Genomic DNA, 12,733 nt, shown 5'->3' on the forward strand with positions numbered 1-12,733 from the left:
GGGGCCGATAATGCTTTGCTCCCTCCCATTTACAAACAGGTGTATAAAGGAAAATTGGGCTGATGGTTTCTGCTAAGTGGAATGCTGCAGAGATTCTGTTTGTTTTTGATTCTCACAGATAAAAAATTTTGATTTCCAGGCAGTTTATCCAGAAGTAATGAGAATAAGCCTTCATTAGGTATTTCATTTAATGCAGTCTACGTCATAAAAAGGTTTTCCATTTCTAGACAGCAATCGTACATTTCCTGACTTTAAGAACTGTCTTCTGTAGGTGCAGAATGGCATATTCATTCATTACTTACATACTCTGGTGGCTCTGAACAATTGAATAATAATTAGCATACTCAGGCCCAAGAATAAATTTAAGTCACATTTAAAACATTAAAATTAGGACGCCTGGGTGACTCAGTGGGTGAGCATCTGCCTGTAGCTCAGGGCATGATTCTGGGGTCCTGGGATCGAGTCCTGCATCGGGCTTCCTGCAGGGAGCCCTCTTCTCCCTCTGCCTGTCTCTGCCTCCCTCTCTGTGTCTCACATGAGTAAATTAAAAAAAAAATCTTCTAAAAATAATAAATAAAATGTCAAAACTATAAAATCGTAAACATCGAGAATCTTGTTCTCACCATCGAGGATGAGCTCTGTATGAAAGAGAAACAGGATTTGAGGCCAGTTGTATGGGAATCCACTTATGTTTTCCTCCTATTTTTGTACGGTTGCTTTATTGGAAATGCAAGAAGGGAAGAAGTGCTGTGAACGGATTGCATGGAGTGAGCACCTGAAGGCAGTGAACACACGTGTGAGCACTACCCCCCCCCCCCCCCACACACACACACACACTAGCAGAATCCTATGGTTTGGACTGCAAGCCAGCTCCTTTCCAGAACTCTCAAGAGGCTGGGGACTCCTAAGGGGTTGTTTCCTCCTCCTCCGTGTCACCTTTTCCTTTCAGGGAGGCAGATCCTCAGCTTTGTAATTGAATAGGCTTGGTTTTATTTTTATTTTATTTTATTTTATTTTTTTTTAATTTTTTTAAATTTATTTATGATAGTCACAGAGAGAGAAAGAGGGAGAGGCAGAGACATAGGCAAAGGGAGAAGCAGGCTCCATGCACCGAGAGCCCGATGTGGGATTTGATCCCGGGTCTCCAGGATCGCGCCCTGGGCCAAAGGCAGGCGCCAAACCGCTGCGCCACCCAGGGATCCCTAGGCTTGGTTTTAAATCCTCAGATTGGGCAGCCCTGGTGGCTCAGCGGTTTAGCGCCGCCTGCAGCCCAGGATGTGATCCTGGAGACTCTGGATCGAGTCCCTCGTCAGGCTCCCTGCATGAAGCCTGCTTCTGTCTCTGCCTGTCTCTGCCTCTCTCTCTTTCTCCTCACTGTACATTCTCATGAATAAATAAATACAATCTTTAAAAAAATAAATAAATCCTCAGATTGAGGAATGCATAAAGTGTCATGTAAAATTGACTTTATTTGGAAATTCTGCCCTAATACAGCCACTTCACTGAAATTCTGTGATGTTCACACACTGACACTTGATCTGAATTTGAGACGTGAGATCATTATTTCAAGCTAAATTATGTGTTCTTGTGTATTTTTTCGATGAACCCTATTGCACCGTCTAGTGGTGTTGGTATGATGGCATTGGTTATAGGTGGGTAAAGGGGCAGGACTTCCTGGGTGCTCACATTGGAAGGTGCAGAATGATTTTCTGTATTGACCTAGAGCATCCTCATTTTTCGTTTGTCAAAACAAATTCTTAGCCATTTGATGTAAGTTTATTTTATTTCCTTTTGTTTTAGAGTTTGGAATACACTACTTGTAGGATTGCTTTGAGGTTTTGAGCAAACTGTTTTCTACTTATTCACATCCATGTTAGCTCAGCTCTTGCTGATGGTTCCTCGAGCTTTGTGGTGTTGTGACAAATACGTGACTAATTAATCTAGTTCTGAGCTTTTATGCATGTATAATTAAGAGGAGCACCTGATGCCTGGTGTATTTTAGGTAGTAGGCAAATTTAGACGCCCATACGTAAGAGCTCAGTGCTGCAGCCTTTTTTCAGCCCGTTAGTTGCAAGGCGCAGTGTTAGATATAGTGGGGAATGCAGAGATGAGTAAGTCCTTGCTTAATAAGTTTCCAGTCTGATCATGGGAGTGTGTGTATGGTGTGTGTGTGTGTGCGCGTGTGTGTGTCTGTAACTAAAATTAATACAAGAAAGTAGGCCAAGTGGGCAGTCTGGCTTAGTAGAAAGAGCACATAGTTTGGGGGCTGCCCCTTACAGCAGCTTCCTGACAGCAGGCTGCATCCGTTCTCTGCCTACAAACCACCCACCTCACAGACACAGATCAGATTGTCTTATTCCCCCTACCTTCCCCTCCCAGCCCCAGGGCTCTGTTTTGACTTAGGATCGGATCCAGATTTCTCAGCATGTCTCCTGAGCTCCACCCCCCCTCCCCCCGCAAGTCCCCCCCTCACCCCCCATGACTTAGTCCTCTCCTGGCTCGATGATGGCTTTGAGGTCAGTACCCCTCACTGGCTTGTGCTCACAGTTGTCCCTGCCAGTCTTTCTCACCTACCTCCATGTCCTGTCCAGCTCCTACTCACATTTTCTGTCTCACCCAAAAGTCACGTTGGAGGGAACCCGTGGCTGACACGCACTGTATCAGTTTTTTGTGGCTGCTACCATAAATGACCATAAACTTAGTGGCTTAAAACAACACGTTTTTATTCTCTTAGATTTCTAGAGGTCATAATTCTGGAAAAATCAAATTGTCCGCAGGGCCAAGCTCCCTCTGGAGGCTCTGGAGAATGTGTTTCCCTGCCTTTCACAGATTGTGCAGGCAGCCTGCATTCCTGAGCTTAGAGCCCCTTCCTCCATCTTTGAGACATAAGCACAGCATCTTTTTTTTTTTTTTTTAAAGACTTTATTTATTCATGAGAGACATAGAGACATAGGTAGAAGGAGAAGCAGGCTCCATGCAGGGAGCCTGATGTGGGACTCAAACCAGGGACCCTGGGATCACAGCCTGAGCCAAAGGCAGACACTCAACCGCTGAGCCACCCGGGCGTCCCAAGCACAGCATCTTCAAATCTCTCTCTCTAATGCTGACATTTCCACCTTCCTCTTTCACTTATACAGATCCTTGTGATTACACTGGACTCCCCTAGATAATCCAGGATAACTGCCCCATCTCAAAATCTTTAACTTATTCACATCTGTAAAATCTCTTTCGTTGTATAGGAAGCATTCACGGAGTCCAGAGGCTAGAATGTGGGATCTTTGGGGGTGAAAGGCTTGGTTCTTCCTGCTAACCACACTGTTGTGGCACTCTCCTAGTTCTTGGGGATTTACACACTGAGCAGTCCTAAGTCCCATGAGGGCACGGGCTCTTTGTCTTTCATTCTACCTGAATCCCAGTGCCTAGGACCCTGTAGAGGTTGCTTAATGCATGATTTAATAAAGAAAAGATCGGCCTGGGTTCAGATCCTGACTCTGGAGTTATTTTGATGAGATAACTGGGAAAGATGTCCAATCTTTCCAAATCTCAGTTTTTTTACTTGTCAAGTGGGGTATTGTACCCACCTTACATGGTTATGTGACCACGAGCTAACAGAAACTGCATCTGTAGATCCCAGCATGTTAGATGCTCCCCTCTCTTTACCACTCAGGACTCTTACAAAATACCAATGCCTAGGGACACCTGGGTGGTGCAATGCTTGAGTGTCTGCCTTCGGCTCAGGGCGTGATCCCAGGATCTGGGATCGAGTCCTGCATTGGGCTCCCTGCATGGAGGCGGCTTCTCCCCCTGCCTATGTCTCTGCCACTCTATGTGTCTTTTATGAATAAATAAATAAATCTTAAAAAACAAAACAAAACAATGCCCAACAGTGATCTCCAAAGACAAACAGCACTCATCACAATGCCTCCCTGGTCATTGGTGTTGCCGTGAGTAATCAGTACTATTGCAATCGCACTGCCTCAGAGGCCACAGACTTGGGATGGGAGAGGAGGTCAGCCATGTTGGAGAAATGTGTAGAACAATGTGCTAATAAATGAGAATCAAAATTGAGCTTTCGAGGATTTCCCAGATGTGGGCAAAGCCATTTGAGGTGGCTTAGAAAGAAAAGAAAGGGGAAAAAAGTTTGGATCTGGGAGAACACATAGCTTGCCTGGGAGCTAAGACCCGTGGGTGAAGGGGGCCAGGTGCTAAGGTAATATACCTGTAAAGGAAAGGAGCACCTTAAATCTAAGGGTTGGATTTATAAGATCTAGGGTCCAGCTGCCTTGTGTGGTGGCCACAGAATGCTGGAAAAAGAGGGAATTTTTTCTTTCTTTACAAATCATAGGTTCACGTACTCATTTTTTTTTTCAGGAGTGTAATGAATTTACCTACAAGTTTGCTGAAGAAATCCGAAGGCAGTCTTTTGGGGCAGTTACACCTGGATATGATTTCATGGCCCGATTGAGGTATATACGTGTATATAGAACATTTCCACCAACGCATGTGAAGACAGAGTGTTGAGGATGCTCTGTATAAACTGCGGCATGCTCAGCTCAGCGTTCTCCCTATTAAAATATTTACAAGGCATTCAATAATTGAAGGTGAATAACGCAGGTTACTTTTTCCTCCTTAGAAGCGGAATGGAGTTGATTCTTCCTCCCAACGCCCATGAGCTGGCCCACAACCGACTGCATGTATCTATCACCAACACCAAAACCAGAGAAAATTACCTGGTCTCCAGTTTTTCCTCCAGGGAGGACCTCATTAAGGTAACCCAGGTAACACGCATGTCATGTTTGAGGAATTCATCCAGGGCTGACTTAATTCCTTCTCACAGGCGAACGTCATCACGTTCTTTAGAGCCAGGGTTTCACATCAAGCCTGATAGATGATGAGTACTCACTAAATGATGTGATCGATGAATGGGTGAACCATGTCCCTCAGTGGCCACCGCAGAGGCTCCAGAGACCCCCGTGCTGCTTCTGTGCTTTTCTCATGATCGTCAACAAACCCATATTCAGGTCACCGACGCGGCTGGATAGCATCACAGTACTAAGTTCCCTGAGTGACATAGCTGGTATCTCCTGCACATAAGACTTTGTACATGTGCAGCCTTTTTCAGTTCTCTGCAGGTAGGACAGGTGTGATTACTGCCCTGTTATTCTGTTTTTTTTTTTTTTTTTTTTTTTTAAGCAGAGGAGAAATAGATGGAGAGATTTTACGTGACATGCTCAAGGTCATACCGGCTGCCCGTGGGAATGCATTCTGGACCCCAGGTCTCTTGACTTTCCAATGTAATGTTCCAGTTCATTCTCCCATTTTGTTTTCATGCTTTCCTATCCAGACACATTTGAAAGTTGCTCGGTTGTGAATTTATTATCTCTGGGAAATACTTTGGCTAGAGTTGCAAATAACAGTGTGCTTGCTAAGGTAATACATCAAATACTTGTAAATTGGAAAGAGTGCTCTTTTCCTACAAAAGCCGGGCAATTTTTTCTCTGTTTTCCCTTTGGTGGGAATTATGGCCAGCTTCAGATAATATGGAGAAAGTGTGTTTGGATACAGCAGGGGGAGATGGATTGAGAGGAACTGGTAAAAGTTCTGCTTGAATTACATGATAAATGCATTGATTTTTACTATCGAGTCTTACTGTTCAAGTTTTACTGTGTGAATGATATAATTTGAAATACCTAATGAAATGTTGAACTGACAAGTAAAATTACTTTGTGACTTAATAGATTAGAATATTTTTACTTGGTGTGCTGACTATGCCAGTCTTGCACTTACACATTAATAGTCTGTCTTAGAAAAAGAAATATTAGAAATATTTTCCTATAATCTTATGGAGACTTGCAAAATATAAAGGGAGGAACTGGTCAGTCCATGCCTGAATTGTCACAACCTGCTGATGTCAACACAGATACAAGGAGCTGCCAGTGTGCCGGAAGACCTCTTCTGGTTGGAACGGCAGCAGGACTGTGTTCCCTTTTGTCAGAAGACAGGAGCCATGCATTGCAGTTATGACCTGCTCATTGCATCCGTCCTTGGCTACTCTTATCTACAGTAGCAGAGCCCCTGGTATTTCCTGTCTCCTCTCCTAACTTCCCGATCACTGTTCCCGATCCCATATTTTACTGCTTTACTTAGTTTTTATTGTCACTCTTTCTTCAGTAGAATGTAAGCTCCAAACGGGCAGGGGTTGCTCTGTTTTGTCCACTGTGATAGTTGCATTGCCTGGCAAAGGGCCAGCTCCAACATATGTGGTCAGTCGGTGAATATGAATGAACACATAAATGACCTGAGGTGGCATCTGTTACAATGGCTTCATTGAAAACAAAAGAAGGGCTGCCTGGGTGACTTGCTGGGTTGAGCGTCCGAATTTGGCATGGGTCTTGATCTCAAGGCTGTGAGTTAAGGCCCTACATTAGGCTCCATGCTGGGCGTGGAGCCTAATTAAAAAAACAAAAACAAGGGGATCCCCGGGTGGCTCAGCGGTTTAGTGCCTGCCTTTGGCCCAGGGCATGGCCCTGGGGTCTCGGGATCGAGTCCCACGTCAGACTCCCTGTATGGAGCCTGCTTCTCCCTCTGCTTGTGTCTCTGCCTCTCTGTGTATGTGTGTGTATGTCTCATGAATAAAAAAATAAAATTGAAACAAAAACAAAAACCAAAAGAAGAAAGCATCTGGATCCTATGTTTAGTGACCTTTACAAAATAAGTTAGCTGGTCAGTGGCCCAGCTGGACTACGGTCCAGATGTCCAACATTGTGCTTGATTACATCACACGCTGGATAAAATTATCCCCCTCTCAATTCCCTTTATATGGCAATGTGGTTGGCTGAATAATCGCCTCCAAAGACGTCCACACCCTAATCTCTAGCACCTGTGGATATGTTACCTCCCATGGCAAAAAGGATTTTGTAGATATAATTGAGGTAAAGATCTTAAAATGGGGGAGATGATCCTGGATTGTCTGGGTGGATCCAAACAAAGTACCTAAGTTCTTAAAAATGGAGGTCTTCCTTGGGGGCCATTGTTCTTTCTGAGCTGTAGAGCCCTCATGCAAGTAGAGCATAGAGGCAGGAGGGCGCTGTGGGCTGCTTCACTGACAGCCAGCGAAGCAAAGAGGACTTCAGTCCTGCAACCAATGGAAATGAATTCTCCCAGTGTCTGAGTGAGCAGGAAACATTTTCCCCTACACCCTCCCAGAAGGAATGCGGCCCTACCAACACCTGGGTTTTAGCTGCACAACAGATTCTAATCTCAAGACCACATGGTAAAAGATTGGTGTTATTTTAAGCCTCTATGTTTGTAGTAATTTGTTACAGCAGCGATAGCAAACTACTGCAGTAAGTAAACATGATTTTTTTTTCAATTTCCTTTGTTTTAGATAATAACTATTCAGAGAATTGGTGTAATTACTTGAGTTCATTGAACAGAAGAGAAATAGTTGACACAAAATGTGTAATATCTTGTAAGGAGAATAATTGAATAATTAACATTTATCCTAGGTTATACAAGAAGCATTTTAAATATTTAGCAGAATGCTCTAACCTTTTTCCGGCCTAAAAATAGGAAGGATGGATAGTTCCTTGATGGCAGATAGTGGCTATGAAATGTCTGAAGTCCATGCCTGGAATACTCAAGAAGCATTTAGTTCAACAGTAAGACCAGGTAGAGACTAGAAAAGGGAAGAAGAAAAGGCATGGAGGGGAAAGAAAGCAAACCCACTGCTGGTGCATCATCAGCTTCTGTGCTCTGAGTAACCAAAAGACCAGTGGTGGAGTGTCGTGTGGAGCGCCACGCGGCAGGATGGCTGTTCACTGCCCAGTGCAGAGGGGAGGGCGAGGAAGCTGCCTGCTGGTGCTTCCATTTCCCTCAAGAGGAGATGGGAGGCCTCCCAAAGCCAAGAGGGGAAGCAGCCCCAACCCCACGGTGCACACTCCAGTCTCCTGGGAGCTCTGCACACCTGGCTCTGAACACAGCGTTGGGCTTACTTCCCAGTATTTGTAAATTCTGGAGATGACAGAGAGACTAAAGCTGCAACCAGAGGTAGAGTACATCAGGTATCAGTTGGTAGCTAGTGAAGGAATCTGGGAGTACTAAATACTAGGGATTTCAACTACAATGTTGCATTTTATACCCATTTTATCATTATTTATTCTCTTACTGACTGGTGTTCTTAATGTTTTGTTTTTTTTTTAATGCTGAGCTTATTAGCCACCAGCTGACTGCACCTTTTATTTTATTATATTTTTTAAGATTTTATTTATTCATGAGAGGCACAGAGAGAGAGGCAGAGACACAGGCAGAGGGACAAGCAGGCTCCATGCAGGCAGCCCGATGTGGGACTCGATCCTGGGACTCCAGGATAATGCCCTGGGCCGAAGGCAGATGCTCAACCACTGAGCCACCCAGGCTTCCCTGACTGCACCTTTTATTACAAACTGGATGTCTTTGTATTCTAAAGTGTGTGTGTATATGTCTATGTATGTCAAGTCCTCTGTGTGTATGTGTGTGTGTGCACGCAAACATGTGTGTGGTCTCTTGGAATATTGCATGTTTTATGTGCATCTCCCTGTGTTCATATCTAGGCCTCTCATTTCCTGACACTGTCCCTGGGGACTAGTTAGATTTGAGTCTCAGTTTGTCCAGTTGTGAAATGGACATAAGTCAATCTGTGTCAAAATGGAGAACAAATGTATAAAGCAAGACAAGTGTGTTTCGGCAGGAAAGCCCCGTATGCTTGTTGATTACAGCCAGTATTCAGTAAATAGTAAACAAGTCAGATTGTAAGCCACACACGTTACTGGTCAGCATGCCTGTAGGAAGTGTCACAGCCTTCTTTCTGTGGTGTTGGAGTCACCCTTCTTACACATTTTATTCTTTTCCCCCTTACTTGTCATCCATATTCAAGAACAGTGTACTAACCTACACCTACAGTATCTCGGGAAGTGGATTACTACCCTGTTTTGCATATGATCTTAGACCTCTTCATCATTGGCTTTTGTTTCTGTGTGATGACTCATAAATTGTATTCATTCACTTTGCTTCTAGTTGCATGAAAGATGATTGTTTCATTTGCTATCTGCAATGATAGCTGAATATTTTCTAAGAACCTATGTTGGCCAATTAAGTGGTCCAAAGATCCCAATTAGGGTTGAATTTCCATCGTATCCTGAATCTTCTGCCCACAGTGACTTAGCTCAGCACTATGGTCTGAATGTCTCTAGCACCCCACACTGAATTCATAGTCAATCCCAAATCCCTGATGTGATGGCATCAGGAGGTGGACCTTTGAGAGTGAGATCATGAAGTAGAACCCTCATAAATGGGACTAGTCCCCTGATAAAACAGACCCCAGCCAGCCACCTCAGCCTATCTGCTTTGTGAGAACACAGCGAGAAGCAGGCTCTCAGCGGGCACTAAATCTGTCCGCACCATGACCCTGGATATGCCAGCCTCCAGAAATGTGAGAAGTCAGTTTCTGTTGTTTAGAAGCCACCCAGCCTGTAAAATTTTGCTGTAGCATCGGAAATGGTCTAGGACAGGAAACTGGGCCTGACGTGGGGGAATGTCTATAACAAATACTTAGACATGTGGCTAAGAAGCAGCTCTGGAAGGGGGTAATGGACAGAGGGTGGGAGAGCATAAAAGTACACGCTAGAAAGAGCCCACATTGCTGTGAGTGGACCTTTAAAAGGCTTGGACAAGGGGATCCCTGGGTGGCACAGTGGTTTGGCGCCTGCCTTTGGCCCAGGTGCGCGATCCTGGAGACCTGGGATCGAATCCCACATCGGGCTCCCGGTGTATGGAGCCTGCTTCTCCCTCTGTCTATGTCTCTGCCCCTCTCTCTCTCTCACTGTGTGCTTATCATAAATAAAATTAAAAAAAAAAAAATAAAAGGCTTGGACAAGAAAGAGATGAACTGGAGACAGAGCTGTCATCTTCTCAGTGACTCCCTAAGGGGCACCATGGGCAGAAAGGTGGTAGGACTACAGACAGTAAAGCCATTCTGATGAGGTCTCAGACAGAAACAAGGACGTAGTCTTGGAGGGAGGAAAGGCCCTTCTTGCTCTGTGGTAGCAAAGAACTTGGCTAAACTGTGTTCTTCTCCCAGTGTTTTCTGGAAGGAATAACTTGTGAGAGATAAAAATGGGTATTTGATGAGGCCTCATTCTAAGCAGAGCGCTGGAGGAGCTGCCTGGTTTCTCTTGACTGCTTATATAAAATGCAAGCCCAGAGAAATGGCTTAAAGATGAAATCACTTATCAAAGCCAGGTAGAGCTTAAAGATTTGGACCATTCTCAGCCTGTCCTTATTGAAAAGAGTGACAGCGTCTTTAGAACAGAACTGGAAGGTGTGGCCAAACAGCCATCTCAAGAGGATGTTGTCAGCCATGTAAAGAAGCCAGGACTATTGTCCAAGATGGAGGAAGTATGACCCCTGAGGCATTGCACGGATGCTCTGGGCTGCCTCTTTCCTGAGAAGCCTAGAGTACAAGGGTGAGTGGAGGCACAGCCTCGCCTCTCACTTGGCAATCCACCCCACTCAGAGCCATGGGAGTGGGGCCACTGTAAAGACCCTAGACAAAGAAGAACGCCGTGGGGAGCCTCTGGCAGGAGACTCAGAACAACCAACACAGAGGTGGAGCCCAGCCCTTGCCCCGCAGAGGTGTAGGGGCAGGACCCTGCCACCATGGGCCTGCAGGACACAACATCAAGCCAAGGAGGATTGTCATCAAGCCATAAGGTCTCATGGAATTTGCTCCATTGGGTTTCAGACTTGGCTCCAAACGTGTTACCTCTTTGCACTTTCCTATTTCTCCCTTTTGGAATGGGAAGGTCTATCCTGTGCCTTCTCACCACATATTTTGGAAGCACATAGCATCATAATTTCACAGGTTCACAGCTGGAGAGCAGATTGCCTCAGGATGAATGGTACCTCGAGTCTCACCCATAGCTGATTTAGATATTGAGGTGAGACTTCAAACTTTCAACTCTGAGTTGATGATAGAACAACTTAAGACTTTTTTGGCTATTGGGAGGGATTGAATGTATTTTGCATGCAAGAAGGATGTGAATTTGGGGGAGCCAGAGGTGGAATGCTATGTTTTGCATGTTTTGAGCGAACCAAAATTCGGGTTGAACCGAGCCCCCATGAGATGGTATTAGCAGGTAGGACCTTTGGGAGTGATTAAGTTATGAAGGGAGAACCTCGTGAATGGGAATAGTGCCCTTACAATGTGACCGCAGAGCCCCTTCTGCCATAAGAGGACACAGTGAGAAGATGGCTGTGCCTGAATCAGGAAGTGGGCTCTCACCAGACACCAGATCTGCCTATGCCATGTTCACGCATTTGCAGTCCCCAGAACTGTGATAAATGTCTGTTGTTTATAAGTCACCCAGTTTATAGTATTTGGTTATAGCAGCCTGATCCTCAGGGTTGTTGTTGGTGGCTTCCCCCGACCCCCATTCCCTGTATGCCACTACAGGACAGACATGTGGCCTTCAGATATTATTTTGCCCAGACTTTACTTGTGTGGTGTACGCCCCTCCTTCCCAGGCATGACAGAGGCCAAGACAGGGAGACACATGTGATATATGGTACCACACCAGTAGGACATGACCCCCAGAGGGAAGATCCCTTTATGTAGTTAAACCAGAGCCCAAGAGGCCCCCTCCTTCAGATGCCTCACTTTTGGTTCTCATCAACCGGAGACATTTCATTTTGGATGCCACACTCTTTTGTGGGGTGAGTTGAGGGATGGATGAAAATGTTCCCTTGGAGGATGAAATCCAGTGATCATTTGTGCCTGTGGGTTGGTTACTTTCAACACCAAATGGAGATCGTTTTATGCAAAGGCAGATGGTACTTTGGTAAATGGAAGAGCCTGGTGCTTGTCTGCGGTGGAGTGTGGATGGGATGATTGGCACAACTTGTCAGTGCCTTGGTTTCTTTGCAAGTTGGCATCCACACTTTCCCACCTACCCTACAAATTACTTCAGAGATCAGGTATATAATGTGTGTGGAAGTGCTTCCTCAGGTCCTCCTGAGAGCTTACTCTCTTTTGTTGACTCTCTTTCATGTGTGCTATGGTCTGTAGCAACTCCTTCACTTGGGAGCTCCTTTACACAGTATCCCCTGAACTCTGGGCTAGTTTTCTTCACAAGGAAACACACAATCAGGAAATCCAAGCACATTTTAATATCAGCCTTCAGCAAACTGTGATTAGGGAGGTAAATTCTTTGTTTATAAGGAAGTCCTATGTCACTTCCACAGCTGAGCAGAAATGGTTTTGAAAGTAACTGTGCCATGGAGTGGTAGTGTCTGCCACTTGTCTGAATTAGTACCAGTCATTGAATTCTTCGTCTTTAAAACTGATGGACATGTGTGGTCTGAGCTGGTCTTTTGACCCAGTGGAATGCTTGTGAATATGTATTCCCAGGAGGGCTGTTTCCCGTGTCCCTCTTGGGAAGAACCAGCCTGTCTCCGTTGCTACGGTGTCCTATATTTCTGCACACATAGCAAGAATGCTCTTATAGCAAGATCTTCTCACATTTAGCCTTCTGAAGGTGAAATAAGGCCTGAATTTAAGATTGGTCATTATCTTGGGAAGACTGGGGAAGATAAATTTGAATCTGTCTTTGAATTTCAACTACACCAGCAGGTTCTGAATAAACAGCCAGATCCTCATTAAACTCCACAGCAAACTTTAGGCATAAATGAAACTTGT

General features: G+C 45.0%; 1 protein-coding gene across 15 annotated transcripts in view; it reads left to right on the forward strand.

The window, feature by feature from the left end:
• The window catches only part of PNPLA4 (patatin like domain 4, phospholipase and triacylglycerol lipase), a 181,827-nt gene that overhangs the window by 2,057 nt on the left and 167,037 nt on the right, over positions 1 to 12,733 (forward strand). For 10 of the 15 annotated variants that reach the window (XR_012026297.1, XR_012026298.1, XR_012026299.1 and 7 more), the window contains exons 3-4: positions 4,372 to 4,466; positions 4,634 to 4,778. Coding sequence is in view for 12 of the 15 variants with exons in the window: in XM_072816088.1 (XP_072672189.1) it covers positions 4,372 to 4,466; positions 4,634 to 4,778 (240 nt within the window). In the remaining 3 variants the exon portion in view is untranslated. Of the gene's footprint in view, positions 1 to 1,800; positions 1,928 to 4,371; positions 4,467 to 4,633; positions 4,779 to 12,733 lie in introns of all 15 variants that reach the window. The other 5 variants (XM_072816089.1, XM_072816094.1, XM_072816096.1 and 2 more) reach the window with 3 other exon arrangements.

Source organism: Canis lupus, chromosome X, assembly GCF_048164855.1.
Source record: "Canis lupus baileyi chromosome X, mCanLup2.hap1, whole genome shotgun sequence".
Lineage (NCBI taxonomy): Eukaryota > Metazoa > Chordata > Mammalia > Carnivora > Canidae > Canis > Canis lupus.